Below are 27,098 nucleotides of genomic sequence, written 5' to 3' on the forward strand. Positions count from 1 at the left end.
AACAGCAGTCAATTCTAATTGCAATTAGGGTAGTTGCATCGAAGATTTGAAATTAAGACAGAAAATGTTCTTACTTGTCATCCAGCTTAAGCTGATAGAACATAAACCGGGTGTAATCTACAAGTTAGTCAGCAAATATACAGCTTCAGCTTTCAGTACATCCAGGAATCAACTCTGTAATGGCTGCAATGAAGTTTTATGGCATGGAAGTTGAAGTTATATCAGTGGTGGATTCAAAATGCAAGTCCGATCTTAGCGTGGATCGTGAGATCTAACCCTAATTATATTTTAAAAGAAAATGAGATGGTAGTTAAAAAAATTCAATGGTGAAATACATTAAACTCCCACATACTTGATTCAAAGAAAATATCTTTCCTAAAATATGATTAGAAACAGTTCTGTGCGGATTGACAAAATTCGAAGGTTTGGATATAATATCCTTCCTTTTTCAATTTTTTTTCAAATTGAAATTTATAACTCAAAGTTACAGCATATTGGAATAAAATTCAACGACAAAATATAATATGAATACTTGCAATAAACAAACCATAGAACTTGGCCAACCACGTATCTAGTAACAAGAATTCAGAAGTGACATCGCTAAGCCTAAATTGTCACAATCAATACACGGCACAATATTAGTAAGTTTTCGAAAATCCCAATGTGTCATACGAACATTCCCAAAATAAACGTTGACCTTAATTCAAAGTGCAGTACATCAATTCTGAAAATCAACTTAAGAAACAATTCAAGGAAAACCATTGACCGCAAGAACGTACAAACCGAATTAAGAAGAAAATCGAAGGGACACATATTGCGTACTAAATTATATGAAATCACTATTTGAATCAGAGAGCTATTCTGACAAATGAGTCATCATTTTCGGAAATGAACTAGGATGTCAGTAGTCATTCATTGATGGTTTGAATTACAATCAAATTTCACACTACGGTAGTTCAATAGCATTGAAATTTGACAGTCAAGAGGCATGCTTCAAATTGCAGGAAAGAGAAAGAGGCAAGTAGCATAAATAGCCAACGTTAATAGAATACGTTCCAGAGTCACGCTAAGGTAAACTAATTCCTATAAAATATGAAAATTGGATGTAATGAATGGAAGATTGGAACAATATAACAAGGCCTACTGGCCAACAAAAATAAATTTAAAAACGAAAAATTTGCTCAGAAAGGGAAATTCAAAAGAAAAATGGGAAGAAGAATAGAAGTTGAAAGAGAAGAAATACGTTCAACAATGAAGACTAATATATTTTCTAGTAAGAGAACAGGAAAATACGCCATGAATTATTTAATGCCACACGAAAATTGATGAGATAGGATGTGGTGAGCAAATACGGCATACAAAATAATCAAATCCATTCTAGTCTCATTACCAAAGCAAGTCTAGTTTCAATGCGGTAATTCAGGTCGAATTTGTTCTTCAATTGAACTACTGCTCAATTCTGAGATTGTGGATGACCAGTTCCCCTGTTGAAGGTTGTTAGAACAGGATAAGACTACTTTGGAGCTATAATTTTTGGCTACTGCTTGTTTTTCGTACACCATTAGTACCTACATTAGGCCTGAATTACTTCGGATTTTTATAGTTTTCTCAGTTATAGTTATAGTTTTTTCTCAGTTAGATACTTATGATCTAATCAATGAGAAAACTATCTGGAATAACTAGTGTTGAAAGCTAGTCGAAATAAGCAGACGTTAATACCATCATAATATATTATGAAGAACCGTTAGTTGGATATAAGTTGGTTGATATTCTTCTAGATATAACATTATGTGGTTTGATGTAGTCTCATTAACCTTGAACTAAAAGTAGGGTTTAATAGGCGAGAGTACCTGCTATCTTTCTTTCGTAACTTTGTAGTTCTCTGGGATTGCTGATTGTGATGAAGGAACAACTGCAGTGAGTACTAGATGATTGTTACGAGAAGGAGATTTTGATCGGAGATTCAATCGCGATTAAACGTAAAGCCAGACCAATAAAAATAGTGCGACGGTTCCATTTTTTCTGTACTTTCTATATTTTCTGTATTCGTACTCATTCTGTTTTTTCTGTATTCACCCTTATTTTGTCTTCTACTTATAAATTTGACAAAATGCTATCAATCTCTCTCGAGAGAGATTGGACCTTGAGTCCTAACTCCGTCCTTAATAAAGGCAATCAATCAATCAATCTCGCAGATATATATAGAGGCTCCTCATCCCTTTTTCTCCTAATTTGCATTCTTTTCAATTTCTATTATCTACGTTCGTTTCAGCTTCTCTACCAACTCATTCTGCGCTTTGCTTACTCATTCAAAATTGTACACGTGAAATTTAACCTTATCTTTGACTTTGTCACCTATAAATTTGGAAGAAAAATAGCACAAGGACTACCTTATTATTTTATCTTTCAATGTTATTACATTAGTGTTATTTGCATTGTAAATAAATAAATAAATAAATTCACACCTAGTTTTTCATTTCACGACATTTCTATTCTTCAACATTTATTCCTAACCTCTGAATAAATTGTAAAGAAAATTCTATGTAACGTAGGCTACATTTTAGATGGGACGGGAGTATCATTATTTCATTACGTCAAGAATTATATTCTTTCTAGAATATAAAATAACTATGAGAATAATGTTGGAAAATGTAGACTGATCTCTCTGATCACAAAGTCACAAATCACCTCTTGTCTCTCAACCAATCACTGCTATGATTTGTACTCTTGAATACGAGTATTCACTCGTACGAATATTGTACTCTGTGAGTATTCACAGAGGTAAGTGAATCAGAACCAATGGGAATTATCATTAAAATAATTCCACTTTAGCCAACAAATCTGGTAGCCAACAATCAATAGTGAACACTAAAATGCTAGGATAAACTGTTATTTAAGAGAAATCAGGTTTAAATTTTGTCCTCAACCCACGCAAAACAAGCAATACAAGATGTCCAAAGCAATAAAACGAGATATTCTATACCGGCAAGCTATTTTGTAAGGCTGAATGAGCTTGCCCATGAGCCAAAAAACGACACCTCATGTCTCAGTAACGTATCTCTCTTAAAATCAGATTTATAACTAATACTGACACCTCTAATCTGATGCTGTCAAGCGCGCGTTCTTTCGCGTTGAAACATTGCGGTTAAATGTGTCTCAATCACCTCCGTTTAGTTTCTGTCCGTTATTTCGAGATTCTGCTAATTTTTTCAAACATTTTAGTTTCAAGATTGAATGGAACAGATAGCAATCTAAAACTTGGTTATTGAATGGATCATTTTAAAACAACAATATTTCATGAATCTTCAAGAATTATAAGGATTAATAAGGATAGTTACCGTACGGAAATTGATACTAATAAGGATGAATGATTATAATTTCTTCATGTGCGTAAAATCATCGACACCAAGAAACGTTATTAGAGGGCTTGAGGCTTGTTGATGATTAATTACAAATTGAGAAGTGAATGATCACCTTCTTACTCATATTATTAGGAATACAATATTAATTGATAGACTTCAGTATTATATTTTATTTTTGACGTCATTATTTGAAGAAAGTCGTGTTTAACCCCAAATTTCTACCAACCAGTATCTCGATCATTCTAGAGGACCTGTATGTAGAAGTATAATATTATTTAATGGTAATATTGGAATTGATAGATCTAGTGTAATGATCTAATATAATGATGGTCTATCGAGTCTATGGAGATGAAGATCGAGTCTATCGAGATATTCTTCTTTAATCTTTATTAAAAAATAAATAAATAAACAATCAAATACATCCCAAAAAGCAAATACAATATTGTTTCCTAATTCCAAATATGTGTTCCCTATAGGCTACCCTGTGAGGGGACACTTGAATATAAATAATAAAATATTAATATACAAATGTAAATATTATATCATGAAGAACATAATAATTGAATATGATTGTATATTATAGAGATGGTCTGTAATGATGGTGGAATCTATCGAGTTGCTTACCACATCGTATCGCACTTCGCACAATATAATATACCTATATTTATAGGTATATTATATACTATATACCCTATATTATAGGGCCTAGTCACTAGTCACAGAAAAAGGAAACTCTATATCTACTCAGTGCTACAATAGTGTACAGTGTTTAGGGAACTCCGCTTCTTAGATATATTTAACAGAAATGCAAGTAGTACCATAACTACGTACGGTATATTATTTAATGGTCGACTTAATAAGCGACATAAGTTTGAGAGGGCAGTAAAGCTCATTGAATACGTCTCTGCTCTTACAGTCACCAAACTCTATACATATATATATATATATATAATATTATATATATATATATATATATATATATATATATATATATATATATATATATAATATATATAATATATAATATATATATATGTATATCTATACATATATATATATATATTATATATATATATATATATATATATATATATATATATATAAATTAAATTTTATACAATAATAATACTTTGATTTTCAAATGGTAAGACGACTTTCAAATACTCTCAACTGAAGTAAGACTGTGAAAATATGACTAATAATTATTCTTATTAATAGTGATATGATTCATCCACCCACCGATCCACCCACTATAAACCACACTGTATTCGGTATGCATTACCACAAAGGAAAGGAAATATTTCTTATCCTGTGGTATTACCAAATCACCAATCACATTGAAAGAATGCATCACCTAAAAGTAAGCATACATTATTCATTTTTCCTTTCGCAGATCAGTGGTTCATCACACTAGTATGCAAACCGTTCTTGCAAAAATGTTGGCGCGAAGATTGGCACGTAGACATCGATCACATGGCGCAGTTAATTTTAACGAAACTGCTCAAGAGCTTTGACTCATCAATTCGCCAACCAACGACTGTTTTAATAAGCCAAATCCGAGACCACGTTACATACTTCACGTACACATTCGCGGCTTCGCAAAATGCATGCAATTTACGATAAGATTACATCATTCGTCATTATACTTCATTCATAACATTTGACGAACTCCAGTTGTAATAAAACTCGGAGTAGGTCAATGAGAGTTCATAATTTACTTCGGAATTCAACAATTCTCTTTTAGGATTTCAGGATTTTAGTATCGTGAACTTTATGAGAGAATGGGTTCTGCTTTTAGTTTCTCTAATAAAACATAGTTTTATGAAGTTTTGCTAAGAGAGTTGCTTTGGAAAGACTGTGTGTACATTTGTAATCTGGAGGAGCAAGATGGCCTCGTCGCTTTATCAACTGCAACAATGTTTTATATTATAAAAATGATTTGAAGTTGTTGCTCAAATTCTCAAAAATCCCCTTATATCATACCATACCTGGTGAATTGTTAAAGCTTATTAATATGGGAGGATTCTAGTTCTAGTCGTATTGTATTGAGATGATCATATTTAGTTCAAATTTTTAAAGCTTATTAATATGGGAGGATTCTAGTTCTAGTCATGTATTGTATTGTGATGATCATAATTTTAGTTCAAGTGGTGATATACATCAAAATATTTTGATAATACATTTATTTTATACTTTTTGGGCTTGTAACATGACTGTTGAGGAGCCAAATAGGGAGTAGGCTCCATGGACAACTGAGAATTACTTTACTTACTTGGAAAGCGCTACAGCCCTGCGTGGACCTTGGCCTCCTCAACAATTCGCCTCCATTCATCCCTCTAATTAGCCATTCTCTTCCAGTTCCTCACTTCTAGGCACGCTAAATCTTTTTCCACGTCATGCAGCCAAAGTGTTCTCGGGCGACCTCTTTTCCTCTTTCCCTACTATAGTGAGGTCCACGTTATAATGGCAGTGGATAGAGATAGAAGAACATCGTTACCGATTCTCTGCCTCAATTAATTGTATTTCTACATTGTCAAAAAAAGATTTGGCATCGTTGCGGTGCTAGAAAAGGATAGTAATACCTGCTTTGTTGAATGATAGACAAGGATAGCAGCATCAAAGTTAATCAAATACTGTCATCATAAAGTGGACCTCACTATAGGAATTATCTACAATAAGATTTTTCAAGTTTTCTGTAGAATAGCTTTCAAATGTTGAAAAAATACTTTCTATAAACAACCCAGAAAATCTCAAATAAAATGTAGAAATTATTTAGTATCTCTACTACTAGACCATAAAAGCACCATATCTAAACGTCTGCGCTTCACTTCATCTTCGTGGCTCCACTATGTTTTCACACAAGGCTACTTATACATGGATTACCTTTCAACACTCTCAGCTACCTTTCCCGCTACCCTCTACTTTCACCACCCTACTATTTTATGACCCTAATGTTGATATTATTTTAATTATTAAAAGTGAAGATACAAACTCACCTAGATCTGTATTGACTGATTAATCTGCATTCCCTGTAACAGAAAAATAAAAATACTAATTAGAATTTCACTTAGATAATATGAAACAATAATGTAAAGTTGTGATCAAATGATTGCAGGTGAAGGTATAACACTGTTGAAGAAAATTACTTGAAATTATTAAAAGCTTCCTTATCATAGTGTTTGAGGCCTGATTCGTATTGTCGGTTATGATTTTGCAGAGAATATAGGAGCAATATACATGATACCTAACTCATCCATTTTGGGATATGAGCACTACCTCCGTAAACAGAATAACAATGTAATATAATTAAAAAGTTGAGCAAATAACTATGGTAATAAGAACACATTTATAATACAACAGCAACTCATTAAAAAATTCATCTACACTATATTAAGCCTTATTTACTAGGTATGTATAATGTTCTCTTAAAATTCATTGTAGAGGTATGAAAGGGTTGAGGTAAGTATTACAGTTGCTATATCAAAGAAAAAGATGCTCTAAATAGAGGCTCTAATAATAACTGTAAGTTGAGGGTATGATTGACACCGCAGCGCATATGAACAAACACTGATAAAACTGGCGCACTTTGGAGCTGAGCGAACAAATACATGACGCTCACATCCAAACGGAACCATGCACACAGCAGCAAGATAAGCGCTCTATTTTTAGATCACAAAACTCGCGCCAGGTGGACGATCCTGCGCAGCGGCCCCAAAACATCAATAATCAGCTGTTCTACAGCTGTTATCTAACTTCTCACAGCTGTGAGACACGAAGAAAGCAGTCTGCCTACGAGACTACGCTACAGCCAAACATGGCTGGCGTTATCACAAAGTCCTTGCACAGATTATTGCAAATTAAACCGATCAACAGAAGTTGTTTGAAGAGGTCTTTCACCTCGCCGTCATCCGATACATTCGCCGCGAAAAGTACAAATAAATTGCAAGTGATATGTGGCTGTGCAACTGGATTTGCTGTGATGATGTATCTCCACTCAAAAACCAACCTCAGTACAGCTTATGCATTCAAATTAAGAAAGGTGAGCTTTTACTTCAGTAAAATAGTGTAAATAATCATACTGCAAGTCAACTAAATTGTCTGTGTATTGTAGAAATTGGATGGGGTTGCCACCCTACTGTAAAGGTTAGGTCACCACCCCAAGACTTAACCCTCATCGGCTTGTCTGTTGTTTGTTTACTTGATTCTAAATGTTTTTTTTTAATCTCATCATTGTTTCAAGATATAATTTCAAAAATAATAGTCAATATTTTTCCATAACTATTTCAGTTTAATTCAATGCTTATTTTGAAAAATTAATTATAATAAATGTTGAAGAAATTTAAGGAAATAAACATTGAGCATAGTCCAGGGAACGCTTGTTGGCTTTTTATCACAATAAGATAACATACCACTATCAATGATTGACATGTCACTTCAGGATAATTGAATAAAATATAATTGTTGATTGGTTTAGCTTTTAGAAATTATAAGTTGTAAGTTTAATGATTAAAAATATGTTTATAATTCTATTTTCTATCAGGGCTAGGGCTGTGAGTCATGAACATTTTTGGTGTGATATTACTTAATTATATTTGTAATTAAAATATTTTATAATAATTGTTTGATTCACACTACTAGGTCTTATCTATAATTAGCCTTTTCTTTTATTAAAATATGATATTAAAAATGCTCAAAGTAAATTCAATTCATGGAGCTACCTCAACTGAGGGATAACATTTTAATATAGATTGTAAGTTTTACAAACCACATTATTTTAGTTTATAAAATAATTAAATTAAGTTAGCCTAATCAAATCACTAAACAACATTTTATTTCAAGTAGATAATTTGTGTTTTTTATTAACTGAAACACTGGCTACATACCAAACAAATTAACTTGAATTTATTGTTAATTGTTATCTATCAACTAAATCAAATCATAATGATGATATACCGCATCATTAATTAAAACAAAAGATTTGTAAAAGTGAATAAGTATATTAAAAGGCAAATATATGTTTAATAGAGAATAACATTAAAATTTCAAATTCCCTCCTCAATCGATAAAGGAAATTTATCATGTGAAGGAAATAGAGGCATATGGAGGAAAAGTAAAGCAATTTCCTGTTAACCTAATTGAATACTGTACCAGTAGATATTTAAATTAAAAAAACTCAGCAGTCTATCATTGTTCAACAGTCAAAGATAAAAGTTCAATAAAATTACAAACTATTCAAACTCCAGTTAGGCTATTTTTTAAATATGAATTGATTATTTGTATAAAAACCGTAGGTACTTGGATTTAAAGTTTTCAAGTTTCGAGTCAAGGAAGATTCTTCAAAGTATTTGCATCAATAAAGCCAATAAATTAGAATTTGATTTGAGATTTTTGGAATAAATTGTTGGCTCCAATTCAAATTTATACAGATTTTTTGCAAACAAATTCAGAGGGGATTTATTCGTTGTTCACTGCATTGGATTGTATCCAATCTGATCTGAACTCATACACATTTCAAATGTATTTGAAAGATGTGTAATCTCAATGAAAAATAAAGACTAGACTCTGTCTTCTCTATTAGAAATGTAGTCTATTTTTCTTCCAAGTTGATACAAGCTATCTAATGGAAGATTACATTTTCTTATGGTTGTTGAACCATCAATTTGAAATTCTCGCATTTACAATATGCCAGCATTACAGCATTGGATTCCATGATTTATAGTATTTCATTGCTTCATCCTAAGATCCTAGGGCATGAGTTATTGCTCCGTACTACTGTATCAAGTTCAATGCCTTCTACTTGATCTACCATTTTTCTAGTTCTATCTTTGTTCTAGTATTATCTTGTTCTACTTCTATAGTATAATTCTGTATTTGTATCTTGGATGAAAATACTGGACTGGCAAATATTTTTTCAATTTATCAAAACGACATGAATTTAGCCTCAAATTATACACTATATAAATCTGTTAATTAATTATAAAAAGAAATATGTAATGGATACAGAATTAGTTTTAAAATTGTTTTATAAGAAGTCAATTGATTTAGCCAAGTTCAAGGTTTTGAATTCTATTGTACAAAATGGAATTTTTGATGCTTGAATAAACTTGACGTTCATTTACTTTATTTATTCCTGGATAAGGTTAACAAAATGGTATACAATTTTTAGTATATTTCATAATCAAAACGGTTTAATTTTATTATTGCGAGCCGGTAACCCGTGCTTGAATTAAAAATTTCACAAACTGAAAAGTTGACGCAATGAAATTTTGAAGAATTGAAAATAGGCCTATAACCACCCTTGGTAAATAAAGAATTTATATGCAAAATTTCAAGTTAATCAGTTGAGCAGTTCAGACGTGATAATGCGTCATTCGTGAATTTACTGCACCGTACGTGTATATAAGCCAATTCTTTCCTTTATTATATTCTAGATGAGATTTAAAATTTAACAATAGAAGTTTAACACTGCTAACTGAAACTAAGTTGAAAGCTTGACAGTGCTTCATGAGTGTTTGGACTTGAGTCGTTGTGCATCTTTAATCTTTACTACACATAATTCAGCTAGAACGTTATAATTTCCTCCTGGCAGAATAACCAGTCTAATTAAACAATACCAGTGACTAATTAAACCAGTATGCTATTGAATCGATTGCTTTTACAACTTTATTAAAATTCAACAAATAAATAAATATTATAATAATTTTATGACAATATTTTGCTAATAATCATCTAATGTACTCCAACCCATTCTGGAACAGTCTATGGATATCAAGTTACTCACTGGGATTTTCTTCTGAATATGAAATCTACTTTGAATGACTACTGGTAATAATCTTGAGAACACAACAGCCTGCTACGTTTTACAACTCTATCCTTCTGATTTATTGTAGAAAAGTTTTGTCTGCAATGTGCTTTGCGATATTCAACTCCCTTTCTACAATAGATTTTCTTGATACAAGCGTACTAAAATAATAGGTAGCTGATATTTATGGGAGTTTGATTTAATGACAAAATTGTTTATATTCAGAGCACAACACCAGATCACAGAATACAGCATATTATAGAAGTTTTATCTGACCAGATACAATGGAGGAACAATCGTAAAATACCAATAATAACTCCATTTATTACATGTGGGCTTTACTATACGATTCCAGGTTGGAATCTTCGTTTTAGAGGTTCACTACCGCTGTTCGTCTATTTTTAATTTATTGAATTTCAATTTTTAACTTTGGTGTTTGTTTGTGCTAGTTGAAAGGAACCGCCAATCTGTTTAGTTATTCTACTTGAATATTGATGTCAATGTTGTAAAATTCATTGAGTCCTTTTTCTTCCCTCCCGCCGTTAATTCCATTTTTTGCAAACATCTGCTCTAACAAAATCTATCTTCAGTCATAAAATTATAGTCTCTAATACAGTTTATGGTCAAGTTTACACCTACGCGTCTGCGGAAATAATTATCCGCCACTTTTTTGATTATGCACAGTAGATGTGTTTCTATTTATGTTTCCTGGGTTACGTGCAATGAATTGTATAGTTGCCACCCGGCCTTTAAAAGCTATATTTTTGGTACCCTGAGGCCTGTAGGGATTAGCATATTGACTTACATGTTGTTTGTGCTGTTTAGTCTAGGATGGAAGTATTATATTACTATAGTGAGATGATCTCACTGAGATCCACTTCAAACTGTCAGCATTGGATGAATGGGAAGTAATGGTGCTATTTATAATGAATACTGACAGTTTAAAGTGAATCTCACTTTAGTAACTATTTATAGGAATCTTTCGATGTGAGAATCATCTCTCATCACTGATAGTTTCATTTTAGGGACCATGTTATTAGGAGCACGGTAACCTAGAATTTTCGATAAGTTCATATCATAGGGTTTATTGTAACGAAACAGATTGTACCTAATAATTATCACCACTCAAAGCACTATAAAGGGCACCCAACTTGATAAATAATGTCAAGTAATATTGTAGGATCTAACCTACCAATTCAGATGCGCCTTCTCTTTCTGTAAAATTGTCATCGAATCTCATATTGAATTCCATCATTATCTAAGTGGAGTTGGGAACTATTGTATTACTCAATAATGAAACACCGTACATCACATTACGGAGATAAGGTCTCACTCATTTCAAGCTGAAAATAGCAAGAATCGATACAAAAACACATATTCAAAAATGAGGATCAAGTTTACTCTACATTTTTGTGTATTATTATCTCTTATCAGTCAAAGATGCCCATGTGGCCTGTCTATGGTATGAAAAAAAGTAATTATAATTATGAAATTGATGTATATCATGAAATAATGAGGTGTTCAAAAACGTTGACTGGTATAATAAGTTGTACTAATCAATGAAGGAAATATATTTCACTCCTGTTTACAGACAAGAATTTTCTCAAGCAAACAGTATTGTATTCAATGATCTGCATATGAAATTAACAAACATGAGAAGATGAATTTTTCAAGTCTGAGTTTCATTAGTAGCATTAGAGAGAAGATGTAAGATATCTTATATCTTCTCACTGGTAGCATCTATAACATTTACATAGTTTCGATGTTACACAACGAGTAAAAATTCATATGAACTAAAATGTCAAGTATTGTCTGGCGCCATGATCATTGCAAATCAATTATTTGTGGTAGCCTACCATGCAAAAATAAATTCTGATAATGTCTGATGTATAATTAGCCTACTCACTTGTCTGTTGTCGCATGGTTCCAAACGAGGAAGATGATCAGCCAATAACTGTGCCAGTTTTTGACATTTGATCATGCCAATTGACATTTGCTCATCTATTGGCAAGAGCGTGAAGTTCTTCTCACATCCTACTCATTAAAACGTTTTCACTGTAATAATAATAACTGGGTCTAGCTCTAGCTTCCATTTCCGCATGCCTATGGTTCTACATAAATTGGGATTCATTCAACTACCTACTCAAACATTTTTAGCACTGATTTATTTGTTGGATGTGAATAAGATATTTCAATTTGGTTTATTTTGAACACATTAGGGCTCTAGACTGTGATGATTAACTGCGATTCTGCTACTACAGGTCCGACTGTAGTTGATATTAGGAGTTGGTTTTAGTTGTGAGTCAACTTTATTGCTTTGTGGAGATAGAATTAGATGTATTATTGAGAATTATATGCAGAAAATTATGTCTGGGAATTACCGTACCAATAATATTATTACGAAATTCCGACCAAAGTAGCAATTAATATAACTATATTAAAATATTCTTATTATTTATATTCTCATCAGTGTTACGGTACGGGGTGAGGGGACTGCATGATACTTACTTGTTACTTGTCCAGTCAATAAATTAATTACTTTGTCCAGTGATAAATTATATCATACCGACTACCGATCTTATCTTATGGTGTAACAATTTAGACCAATTTATGTCATAAATAATGTTAAATATAATATAAATATTATTATTCATTGATTCATTCTTCCATACAGTCTGTGAGAGAAGTTAATTGTTTTTGAAGGTACTATAGTTGTCTCAGGTTCCGTGTAAAAACGGTAACTCGAGAAACGCATAACTATTTATGAGTAATTATTGAATGTGAAGTAAAATTATTCTTACCAAACAGAACGGACTACCGTACTCAATAAGCATGTTTCGCACGTAGTTCACGATTATATCACTTCACAATTCACAATAAAACACAAATAAAATGAAATCACAACAATAGCGACGCAACAAAACAAAATGGCACTTTCCGACTTCTGACTTGAGAAGAATCAGGTGGAACAGGTGGAATTCAACAATTGATCAGCTGATCATGGAGTACAAAACAAGTTCAATCACGTCGCGATTTACAAGGCGGCGACAGAAGCGCGTATTTCAATCAAGATGCGCTTCTGCGAACTTTTATTTTCCGTTGGAAGGTCATTACTGTGATTAATTTGTTTGAAATTCGTAATTCATAGAATATTTTTCCAAGAAGTATCCATCATATTAATATTATAGAATTAAGAAACAGGGACTTATGAGCTCCGCTCAACACAACTATAACTTATTTCTTATCAGCGTGTAAAACATAAATATAGAAGAAATGTAGGCATATTTTCTCTCCTTTCAGTTTAATCCCCTCAATAATCTTCATATCACTATGTCTAAGTGCAAGAGATTTTTCCCTCTCTTTTAAACAAATTACTGCAATTAGGATGCAGACGAAAAGTATCAATCATTGGCACTTGTTGATCCCACCCGACAACATGTGGCATTGATGTGGGAACCATTTATAAGCTCACTCAATTTCGTGTCCCACGTTTGGCATTTTTAGGCATTATTACGTGTCCCGCGTAATAATCTTACAACTATAATATTATATGTCATGAATCAGATTTGTTCATTCAGTGAATTCCAGGACCGATGTACTATTTTTGTGTCACATATACAGTATGATAGATATTCTAGCCCTTCACTTCTGAATTTTTCGCAAAACCAAGCTAGGGAATCTGCTACAGGGGAAAATCAAACTTGAGAATGAAATAATCATGATTCTTATTTCTGGTCCTCATGCCTATTATTGAAAAAAAAATGAAAACAAATCTATTACTAGTACTATTTCATGGAAGAGTTCAAGCTCTAAGTACCTAATAAAGGTATTTATAGCACAAGGTTACCTTATTTTTTCTCTCTTCCTATCATTTTTGATTATGTACTTGTTGTATGTATCAATAATTATAATTATACAATGCATATTACTAACATGATTCAATTCAAATTCATCAGCCACAATATAAGTCACTGAAGAGCACACCCCCCCCTCCCTAACTGAATTTAAATTTTTATTATTTTTTTTATCTCGGATGATGCCCATATGAACTTTTTGCTTGTGTGTGAGTAATGAAAAGTACGAGGGTGATTTGATTAGATAATAGTTATCAAATGTACATGACTGCCGGCGGGACTCGAATCCCCAACCAGATAGCGCTAGCAGACTGAAGGACCGTTTCAAGTCGTCTTGGCTATCCTGGTCGAGCATTTTTTAAAACTTTATAAAATGTCAATAATTTTACATTCCAAAAATATAATAGGATTTAAAAGATCAAATAATTGATACCATTGACATGATACTAAAAAGCGTTAACAAGGTTCAACATCCTCAAATTATATGGACTAAGGACAGGATACACAAATTAGTTAATCAGATTTGAAATCTTGTGTGACTCTTTATTATTAATAGTTACCTTCCTTTCTTTGTAAAGAGCTAAATGAACGACTTTTCAGTCAGATCGTAAAAATTCTTAAAGATCTTTTCATAGTAGTTGTAAAAATTTCAACTCTAATTGACTATAAATGTCTGCAAGGACTGAAATAAGATATTAGAAGACTCTTTATCTCAGATAATCACAATCTCTGGCTAAATCTTCAAGTCCATCATAATTTATGGAAGTCATTAGAAATGAAATACTTGGTGAGAATAAAAAAAAGATTTACCAAGTCCTGCAATTGTTCTGTTCTTCGGATGGCTGTTGAAGACATTCAAAGAACTTATCAACTCTTTTTATTGTGGACAGGGTGAAGTAAATACTGGAGAAATTAACGAGGTTGTTACAACAAACTGTTAAATAAAATACTAAGGTATACATAGTACTTATTGGTACGTTTAATGAGTTTCTCTCAAAGCTGAACCAAATAAATTGCGTTATGTTTTTCGTTCAACGAATGCATTTTATCAATTCATCGTAAATTATGTACATTGAACCAAATTTATCTGATTTAGGACCATACCATTAGGGGGGTTTTTAGCGTCGCGAGGGCAGAGATAACTCCCATTGGCAGACTGGGTTGGCGTCTAGAAAAACGCCTATACTCTGTACAAAATTACTTCAGACTTGGAGGAATTCGCGGCGCAGAGAAATGGAGGGAAATCAGCCAATTACAGTGATGGATATAGCAGTTGTCAATTTGGCGATTAGAGTCGGTCGAGTCAGTGCTTGCAGAGAGGAAACTTCTTAAGTTTAAAAAATAAGCGCTTGAATACTCACTGGAAATTAGAGAACGCTGGCCGGTTCACAACGGTACATGGCCGCCGTTGAATCCCTGCCGCTCTGTCTTCTCTGCTGCGCATGCTCATCCCAAGTAAGAAGTAATTTTGTTCAGAGTATAGTATGGTCTAGCCATCTCAGTATAACCAATTTTGCTGAATTTCATCTACATCAACTCTGGAAATAAAAATATTCTCTTCATAATCCAATTTCCAAAGAATGTTTAAACAATTCCCATAGGATGTTTGGAATTCGCCGGAATGTGTATTCTATTTTTCTTACATGCTCTATTAATTTTAAAAAATGTATACTTCATTAGACGAGTATTTGAAAATCTCCCTCTCTCTCCAAGCTAACATGGTCTATTGTAAGGCATTCTTAGTAAAATTTAGTTCTAAATAAAACATAATAGGTGTTGTATCATTTTAAATTTCTATAATTTTATTTGAATTCTACCTTTGACTTTCACTTTGTTCAATGACTGAATCCAAAACCGTTTGACCCTTTGAGGAGCACCTGCATCATTTATATTGAATGCAACCTGATCTAACACAACATTAGAGTGTCGCATGTCGACACCATAAATCTCCCAACTAACCCTGTACAGATTGCCGACGACAAGATTATTATTTCTGGACAAGACAGAAATAAAATTTAAGGGCTAACTGCTGTTATCGGACCGCGGCCATCTTTAGTTTCGAGCCACCCTTTCGACCCTGTTGACAGGGCGTCTCATCTGACGCCCTTCATAAATTTGCGCCCTTCCTTTATCTCTTCTTATTTTTCTCTCTCGTTTTCTACTTTCGATACCGCCGTTCTATAAATTTGAAGACGTTTGATAGTCGGAACGCGAGCTGTAGTTCCACCCTCATGTGTCGTAAATATTGTTGGATTGTTGCTCTTGTTTGGTTGGCGGCCCGCCACAGAAACAAGTAAGACAATATGGTTGTTGGTGCTTGACTCTGGACCTTTTTTACAGCAAACGAAGCGTTTACAGTAGGAAAGTTGAATTGAAATCGGAATGAGATGTGGAAATCGAAAGGTAGAAAAGAAGTAAGACAATATGGTTCGGTTGGTGTTTGATCCTGGCGTAAATGTACCCTTTTTACTTTCCTTGCCCTACTACCATAGGTAAGGAAAGTATTGCTTTCCAAAAAAAATCTGGTGTGGTACACTCACACAACTTTCCTTGCTCATATTTGAAACTACGATCAGACTTTTGTATATGTGTATAAATAATTATTATTGTTTTCAGAGTACTTTTTCCTTTGTGTAAAATTGTGAAATTCGATGATTTTTTTAGTTGTCATTTTTTTAAAGTCGTCAAAACAGCTGTTCTACAGATGAAATATCTCGACTATGTGTTCTTTTTATGAACTGCTCTACCTACCTACCTCATGCACGAGAAGGAGGTTATAAGTCCATTTCCCAAGGATGAGGTGGACCCTCCATTGGTTTCCCAGAAAGGAGACTTATGCCAGTTGATAGAGCTGATAAATAACTATACAGGGTATGAATTTTTAAAAAAATCGGTCAAGTTATATTTGAGAAAATTGTGAAAAACATGGTTTTTTAGCAATTATCCGCCATTTTTCTCAAGAATATTACGGAGCTCCTGCAATTTTCCCAGAAAAAAACTCATGTCATTTGATAGGGCTTATGAATAGCTATGCATGGTATAAATTTGAAGAAAATCGTTGGAGCCGTTTTTGAGAAAACCGTGAAAAACATGGTTTATTAGTCATTATCCGCCATTTTTCTCAAGAATATTACGGAGCTCCTGAAATTTTCCCAGAAATGAGAACTATGCCAGTTGATGGGGCTTATAAATAGCTATCCATGGTATAAATTTAAAAAAAATCGTTAGAGCCGTTTTCGAGAAAAACGTGAAAAACATGGTTTTTTAGTAATTATCCGCCATTTTTTCCGCCATCTTGGATTGAATTTTATTGAATTTCTTATTGTCGGATCCTCATGGTATAAGGACCTTAAGTTTAAAATTTCAAGTCAATCGGTTAATTAGGAATGGAGTTATCGTGTTCACAGACATACACACATACACACACACACACACACACACACATACACACACACAGACCAACACCCAAAAATCATGTTTTTGGACTCAAGGGATCTTGAAACGTATAGAAAACATGAAATTAGGGTACCTTAAATTTTTTTGGAAAGCAATACTTTCCTTACCTATGGTAATAGGGCAAGGAAAGTAAAAATTAAGGTACCCCAATTTCAAGTTTTCTATACGTTTCAAGGTCCCCTGAGTCCAAAAAACATGATTTTTGGGTATTGGTCTGTGTGTGTGTATATGTGTGTATGTGTGTGTGTGTATGTGTGTGTGTGTGTATGTCTGTGAACACGATAACTCCATTCCTAATTAACCGATCGACTTGAAATTTTAAACTTAAGGTCCCTATATCATGAGGACCCGACAATAAGAAATTCAATAAAATTCAATTCAAGATGGCGGAAAAAATGGCGGATAATTACTAAAAAACCATGTTTTTCACGTTTTTCTCGAAAATGGCTCTAACGATTTTCTTCAAATTTATATCATGGATAGCTATTTATAAGCCCTATCAACTAGCATAAGTCTCATTTCTGGGAAAATTTCAGGAGCTCCGTAATATTCTTGAGAAAAATGGCGGAAAATGACTAAAAAACCATGTTTTTCACGGTTTTCTCGAAAACGGCTCCAACGATTTTCTTCAAATTTATACCATGGATAGCTATTTTTAAGCCCTATCAACTGGCATAAGTTTCATTTCTGGGAAAATTTCAGGAGCTCCGTAATATTCTTGAGAAAAATGGCGGATAATGACTAAAAATCCATGTTTTTCACCGTTTTTAGAATACAGAAAATGTTCACAGGAGGATCAAATTTTAGACTGATATAGAGGTTGGAATTTGGAACTGTCAAGACTTTGAATAATATTGAGAAGTAGAATAATTGAGATGTGACATGCCCCAAGTTAAATAAATATTGATTTGATAGTTGAATGGTAGATCACGTTACAATCATAAATGCTAATTGAATATAAATAATCAAATATACTAATCTCCAAGTGCCGGTTGCACAAAAGCTGTAAAATTTTTATCGTGATTATTTCCACGAGAACCAATCAAATAAGCCATTTTATAAAAATGGCCTTCTCTGATTGATTCTCGTGAAATTAATCACGGATAAAATTTAACCGGCTTTTTTTGCAACCGGGTCTAAGTGAATTGTCATTTTCTACTTTAAAAAAATCAAATACTTGAATTCTTGAAAAAATTGCCAATGTAATATTATACAGTAGTTCTGTACAGATAATCTGGTAAAAACTGAAAATTGAAAACACCATTTTTTAAAATTATCATACAATCTAAACCATTCATTAATTTGAAATGCACAGCTCTTAAAGTTAGTTTTTATGCAATAGATTTCCAATTTCAAAATTCCTGATATAGCGAAAAAACAAACACCTCAAATTCAATATATATCTGACTTATACACTAAAATATTCGCTTCAAAAGCTTCTCAATAGAGAATACAAGAACTGTATGATATTCAATATAATTTATTACGGACAATGCAGAAGTTAACTAGTTTTCATCAGACTTGACTAGTATGTGAGATCAGACTCAATTCAATAAATTGGAACAATCTTCCAATAATATCAACTACGGTTGTCTCTAAAATTTATGCGTACCCGCTTACCTCATATTTTCATTCCAAAGAAATATTCATTCAACTTTTAGTTCTTATAGATAGACTATATACTGTGTATGTCTTCCCTATTCGAATCACATGTCAATAATAGAATCGGTAATGTTACAATACTGTTCTGTCCATTTTATACCGATGTCGGTTGTCTGTCTTGTATACTTCTTGTTATGTTTGCTGTTTATAGCCTCAGAAAAACTTTCATTGGTGGTTCTACAGTGAGATTTACAATAAACTGTCAGCATTCCTTACGAATAGCATCAATGCTTCCCATTCAAACAATGCTGACAGTTTAAAGCGAATATTTCTCAATGTTTTTTAAGACAGTCCACACAGTGAAGCAAGAACACTCTTCAAGTGTCTATTTTACGACTAACATCCCATCGCAGGTAATAAGGTTGAGTGAAATAGGCTACTCTTGTGTGTTTGCTACGAATAGTAGACCTAAACGGCTTGCTTGCTCCAGTCGAAAATCGGTTTGGTAAACGAAAATGTTGAGTTTGAAGAGATGAGCCCAAGTTCTCAATGGAACTAAGGACTATGAATGAATTCAGTGGTACGGTATTTAGCACAAAAAATCTACGAGTGAATGAATTTCAACCCTATTATTTTCAGATCAGTAAATTATGTGTATCATTCAATACTATATAATATAAATTGAAACAGGATACACACGACACGGATAGATTGAAAACACTTTAAAACTTACATTTAAACGAAAATTTTCGGGAGCTGGGCCCCCTTTGTCAATCAAACAGGAAGTGAAGTGGTGCAGATTTGAACATTCCAACGGTCGTGACCTCTTTTAAGTGTTTTAATCTATCCGTGTCGTGTGTATCCTGTTTCAATTTATATTATAAAACTTTAAAGTGTTTTCCGTTATGTGCTACATTCAATACTATATGATATTTGAAGTTTCCTATAAACTAGAATAGTTATAATGTTTTCAATTTCAATATTACTAGAATTTTTCATACTACAATAGTAAGTGTGTAATGTGTTTTTAAATAATTCGATTCATTAATTCATTATTTGAAAGAAACACAGTTAGCTGTAAAAGACACATCTCAAGCTGTACTGTGTTGGTTTCAACATGGAACTGCAGTCCTGTCAATAAATTTAATAAATGTGGATTTGACTAGAATAAAACTGTGTTTTTTTTCAATTATGGAGAAGTTTCACAATATCAATGCAAATTGAACAAATTCTATCAATCCATTATATTTATTCATTCATTTTACACGAAGATGCCAGCACATTTAAAAAATATTTTCATAAGTTGTTGAAATGTGATCCTGTTATTTAATACGTTAAAAATCTTTTACAATTCATTGTTATTTCTAGGTAAAAGTGCTGTGAAGAATTGAATTGTGAACTCTATTCACATGAGATTTATACAACTACTTGGTGTGAAAATTCTCATTGATTATTATTATAATGGAAAATTCTCATTGATTATTATAATAGTAATATTGTATTTGAATATTGTGCTTAACAATGTTTTTATTTTTGTTTTGAACACTTCCCATTCAAATTATATCAAGATCGACATCTAGTTTATTCACATTGGTAACTCATTGTCTAAGAGACTGGGAAAATAATCAGTTATCCAAAATAGTACAGTAGAATAATATTATTTTCTCAGTAATTCTTAAAATATTCTGTCTTTATTTTGTTAAATCATGTAAAAATATAATTATATATTCAAACTTCTCATCATCTCTGGTTATATCAAAGTATACATTTTTTTTGTAAAAAATCGAGTTCCTGACAAGAATTCAATCTTGCTATTCTCCATATTGACTTGAGGATTTAAAACACAATTGCTTCGAATCAACTGTTGAGGATTTCCAGAATGTAATTTATATTTATCATTTAGATATTTTGTCACTCTGCGCTACTTCACAAAGTAGGAGGACCTCTTCTCTGTGGCTACTTTCAGAATTTCCTGTTTTGACGTGAAGGTGTAACTTTATCCTGTACTTTTTGCAAGTTATCAACTTTATTGATCTACCTATCCCTACAATAAGGAGAATAGACTCAGAATAGATCAGATCAGGTTTATTTACTCTCAGCCTTAAATGACAAGTCTTCATCAGGCAACCGAAATAATTTGCAGTGAAACAAATAATTAAAATATATAATATAATTATATCTCTTATATAAAGTATTATATAATAGTATTATATAATAGTATTATAATCATCCCAATTTTAATTATTTGTTTATACAATTTTTACATGATCACCTTCAATTGAAGATTCTCGTTTTACGTCGGATCATGACATTGAAGACGTCTCTAGACGTCCCGTTTCTCAAAAATATATTTATCACCAACACGACCAATTCAATTCCCCATGAAAAGCAGGAACCGAATGAGGAAATGATCGCTTGAGACCTGAAAGAATGAGCGATTTTGTGGCCGTTGGACGATTTTACGTCAGTTTTTATAGCAGACCACCCATCACTCACCCCAAAGTCTGGCTATCATCATCAACACCACTTGCCACTTGGCCATTCTTTTCCAGCCTCCATCTCGATGGCTATAGTTATAATACTTGGTGATAGCTTCCAACACACGAACATTAAACAAAATGCTTCCTACAGAAAGTATAATGTATTTCATATTAGCTCTATATTTTAGTTTCAGATTATCATGGTAGGAGTTAAAGTTGAACTAAAACAATTCTATCCTACCTACTCATTAAAAAATGTTTTGGTATCGTTCACGATATTCAAAGCTCACTCTTGTTTTATTATTTTTGATCTTAGACTATTTATTTTGACGAAATAAAATTATCAATACACATCAGAGATGATTGATGTTGGTCAAGTACAGAATTGAACATGGAAGAACTTTACGACAAATTAAACTCATAAGAGTAAAAATGTAATTTACAAAATAATTTTACTAGCTTTAGTTTTTACGAGTTTGTGTTTCTTGAATAGTTCCAAATTTTCATAAATAACTCAATATTATTCGTTAAAAGTGGTAATTGAGTGGAATATTTCTAATTAATTTATCAATTTAAGCCAACTAAATTCAAAATTTATAGTTTTAATGTTTATTTTGGACCAAAATTTTATAAAAATTGTACACGTGAAATTCTAACCTTATCTTGGACTGTGTCACCTATAAATTTGAAAGAAAAATAGCACAAGGACTACCTTATTATTTCATCTTTCAATGTTATTACATTTGTGTCATTTGCATTGTAAATAAATAAATAAATAAATAATAAATTTCATGCAATAAATTCATCTTATACTATGAATTATAAATATTATGGGGGATTTAATAAATTAAAAACTGTGTATTTATAACGTCTATAAACGAAGTCTTTATAATTTAATACGAATTTAAACGAAGTGTATATAATTTGATATTTTAATTTGATTTAAACGAAGTCTTTATCATTTTGCTCAATACCTTAAGAGAAATAGTAGAAGGAGTATCCTTAGTTTTTTTCTCCCATTCAGTGCTTTCTTGAAAGATAATAATTAAAAAAAATATAAATAAATCTCGATCTGTTAACTCCATTAACAGGCGTTATTCCAATAATAATTATTACCGTACGCTTTTTTGGTCAAATTCATCGATTATTTATATTATTATTATTTATATAAATAACAAAGTTATGGCTTTTTCAACTAGCCTATTTCAACTATTTTTATTCAACATTTAAATAGATTCAAGTTTTTGAAAGTATATTTTAAAGTACAGTACACAAAAAGTGATAAAATTCATAGAATACAATTTTTTCTGCTAAACTTATCTACCAATAAATATAATCATTTCCATGATTCTATGATTGATTTCCATGCTCCTCTATTCAGCTCTGTATAAAAATTTCTCGTTCCTTGTAATCAATTTTTTCACCCATAAATTAAGAACAGTTGAGAATACTATTTTTTATCACAATAATGTATCAAAAAGTAATTTTTATCACAATAATTCATCAAAAAGTATTTATATAGATCAAAATCAATAAAATACTGTGCAATTTGACAGCAAAAATATTCCGCCCAACGTGGGGCTCGAACCCACGACCCTGAGATTAAGAGTCTCATGCTCTACCGACTGAGCTAGCCGGGCGATGGGAGAAGAAGGAGAAATTTCTTTACAAGAATCGGGCATTCCACGAGTGTCCTGTTTGGTGTGTCGTACTCTTACTTTCTCCCTCCCATCACAAGTTCTGTTATATTTTGTGGCAGATTTGAAAATGCGTTTTTCACTTCATCACTATTATTTTTATTACTAGTAGGTAACCCGTGCTTCGCAATGGTCTATTTTAAAACTGCAAAATGAAAACTTGACCTAATAAAAAACTCCATCCTCGGTTAATGAAGAATCTTTATGCAAATTTTCAAATCAATCAGTCCAGTAGTTCAGATGTGATAATGTGTCAAACATAATTTTCCTACATCACGTACGTGTATGAGCCAGCTCTTTCCATTATTATAGTAAAGATGATGGATGATTTATAAGTATCTTTGAATGAGAATAACTTTTGAACGGTTTGAGAAATCGGTGCGGTTTTGATGCGACAGAAAATCAGTTATTTTTATTCGAATAGGATCCCCAATCTTACCTATCATCTAGTGTCCCTTTTAAAAGAAATGTTCAGCTGCTTCTATACAACAACTGGAAGCATGACAAATTGAAAACTTGACGTAATGAAATCTTGAAGAACTGAAAATAGACATAAATAACCATCCTCGGTTAGTTAAGAATCTATATATGCAAAATTTCCAATTGATCAGTTGAGTATATTTCAGACGTGATGATGCGTCAAACATAATTCCCTATTCCTTACGTGTTGAAAACCTCACAGAATCATATTGATTTTTCCAATACATCAATAAATGTTAGTTCGATTAGGATCCTCCTAAATTTGAATCAGCCTTTTGTTTTCCCAATTCCAAACAAAATACCTAAAATACTCGTTTCACTGGGAATTCGTGCCTGATAGTACATTATAACTGAAGAATATAAACTATTAATTATTTTATTGTGATCTATTCATGTTTTTCTTATGAAATTCAATGATAGGCCTACAGCATGAAGACTATGTCCAATTTATTTGTACTGGTGGCAAAATGTTACATTAAAAATAACTATTTGATAAAATCCAAGTTCAATTGTAATGAAAACAAATTCCTTCAAAAATAATTGATAATAATACGTTTCGAGGGAAAAAATTAAGATCAAAAAATTGGGAAGCATCGGGATTCAAACCGAGGAACCATCGTTCCGTAAGCTAGCGTTTCACCGTTGCGCTACATGGCCGTTCGAAAATGATAGTCTTGTAACAGTATTATAACCTCCTCATAAAAAAACACACTTTGGGCTGCAACAATGTAGCTTCATGTACGGTAGCATAGATGAATTTGAACATTAATTCTGAAAAATCTAGAAGGAAAATTGAAATTTGGGCTTCCAGGTGCACGAGATTGATATTTTTAGAATCTATGTTCAAAATTTGGAGATCTAAATCATTCCCGTTTTTCCGTTATGCAATCCACAAGTTGACATGTTTTGATGCGAACAAACGAACACACGAACAAACACAACCCTACTCTCTCTTATTATAAAGATTATATTTACAGAAGAATATAACCTATATATTACAAAATGTTCAATGTTCCCTGTTTGTGGTAAATATATAAATCTAGTTTATAATCCAAATTCTCTTTACGATAACGAAGAAGAACAGTTTTACTTTTCATTAATTAGAGAGATAAATTACAATCTATAGAATCGCTATTATTATCTATTTTTATCCTGACATACTTTTTGTATCAAAGAAGTTTAGAACAAGTAGAAATGAGGAATGAGCCCCTTACTACATAGGAATTCCATATCGCTATAATTTACTACCGTACCGTATTTCATTTTATTTCAGCCTATTTGTGAAAATATAGAAGAAAAACTAAGCAAAACACTCTGGTCGCTTATTTTATTTGAGCCAGTAGCTCCTGATTGGAAAGGGTTTTGTGCAGTCAGTAGTTCTGAGAAATCCTCAATTATTACTCAATCCTCACAGATGCTTTCAAAGGCAAGGCTTTTTTAAAAGGAAGTAAAGAAGAAAAAACGGAAAGAGAGCCGATTAAGGTGATTCACTAAACGGTCACTTTCCATTAGGGCAATCACAGAGAGGAAGAAAGGGTTGAGAGAGGAGGAAATGGAAGAGAGTGATTAGGATGGCAAAGAGACTTTATTTTCGGATGAAATGCTTTCGGTGTTGGAGTCGGAACCCTATATAGCCCTGCAACTCTGTTCGAAGTGAACGTTTACTTTGTGGTTGTAGGTGGAGCCGTTTCTCGTGAAAAGTACTTAGTGGTAACGTTATCCGGTAGGAGAATAATCTACACTGTGGCAAAAGTGATCCCACTATGTAATTGTAATAAAAGAGACAATAATTGTCACGTTATTTTTTATATTTAAATAACGATTAGCCTCCTGCTTGGCATCAGTCGGTAGAGCATGAAATATTTTAATATAATTATAAAAAAAAAAATTAGGTCGTGGTTTTTAATAGGATACAGTCTCATAAAAATCTTTATAGGCCCAGATATGAGCTTCCACTATAATTCTGATAATTCATTAAAAAATAAATAAATAAATAAATATAATATATATATATATATATATATATATATATAATATATATATATAATATATATATATATATATATATATATATATATATATATAATATATATGGTACTTATCCTATAGTATTGAGGAATTAAAATAAATTGCACACCATAAACAATTTGATACATATATTAACAAATATTGCAAAAATAGATCAGGGCAAAAAATATAAAGAGCGATAAAAAATATATAATATAAAAATAGAACAATAATCGAAATCAGTAAAATATCACAGGCTAAATACTATTCTCTAAATTTATAGCACGAAACGTTACCATGTGCTTTTATTTTATAATCATATGCATCCTTTTGTATGTAGCTGCGATATTAGCTTGCTAATACTTGTTGACTTGGACAATTCCATTAAAAATAGTTTCCTTAAAATCAGCTTGATAAATTGGCAACCAATAATCCAAATATATATATTAAATTCTATAGTATCTAATAGATTTCTTTGCAATGAATATATATTTTTATCTCAGGGTGCAATATTCGGCACCTGACGGAATAAATAGAGCAATTCATCTAGTGAATCAGAGCTACGACAAACTATCGCAAATTATATTGCAGAAATTAAAGATCATATGAATATGTATTAACAGCCTAGATTTTATACTTCTTTGATTTATAGAACTTCTGATATGTGGATTTATTCGTTATTCTTCTAATAAAATACCTTTAATACTACATTTACTTGCGCAAGTATTTTTTACTAAATTCTTAAATTTATAAGAAAACCCTTTCAACGAGCTAGCTTTGATTATCATGTAATTTCGAAGCACTGAGGGCGCCCTATCACTATTTCAATATTTCTCACTCACGTGTCGAAATTTTCTTATGAGCTGCTGATGTCGATCCAACTCCTGGTGGTCCTGGACTATGGTAGCCGGAGTCGTCTCTTCCAAGGGGTTACAAAATTATTTAAAAAAAAATGAAAATGACTTTTGCTTTATAAGAGCATCACAAAGTCTTATAAGAAATTTAGTAATTCAATCTAACTTTAAATTTTTACAAGTTATAGCAAGGTATTACGCTCTATAATATTTAGGGACCTCTCATGGTGGCATTTGGCAGGCGAGTGTTGGTTCTCCTTTCTCAATTTTACAATTCTCATTTCCGATTTCTAAATTTACATAAAATTTGAATATCCTAGTCCTCCGCCATTCAAGGTTCAAATAGACCGTACTAAAATATTAAATTATTACTTATGTTGTATGTTTAATAATTTCTTTGCCTTCGGGCCATATCCAAAACATAGACTATACAACAATTTTATACAAATTCTATTTATTTGTAGAAATATATACAAATATTTTTGAATCGGCATACTATTGCCG

The 27,098-nt window shown here is 32.2% G+C and overlaps 1 protein-coding gene and 1 non-coding gene across 2 annotated transcripts in view; one reads left to right on the top strand and one right to left on the bottom strand.

The window, feature by feature from the left end:
- The first annotated feature begins 6,947 nt into the window (after positions 1–6,947).
- The window catches only part of LOC111057529 (calcium uptake protein 3, mitochondrial), an 89,110-nt gene continuing 68,959 nt past the window's right edge, over positions 6,948–27,098 (top strand). The window contains exon 1 of the mRNA XM_022344962.2: positions 6,948–7,401. Within this exon, the coding sequence (XP_022200654.1) occupies positions 7,177–7,401 (225 nt within the window). The 5' untranslated portion in view covers positions 6,948–7,176. The remainder of the gene's footprint in view (positions 7,402–27,098) is intronic.
- Positions 23,124–23,196, bottom strand: Trnak-cuu. Its single transcript has one exon. It is a non-coding gene; the product is annotated as a tRNA-Lys (tRNA).

The sequence above is a fragment of the Nilaparvata lugens genome, chromosome 7 (genome assembly GCF_014356525.2).
Source record: "Nilaparvata lugens isolate BPH chromosome 7, ASM1435652v1, whole genome shotgun sequence".
Taxonomy (NCBI): domain Eukaryota; kingdom Metazoa; phylum Arthropoda; class Insecta; order Hemiptera; family Delphacidae; genus Nilaparvata; species Nilaparvata lugens.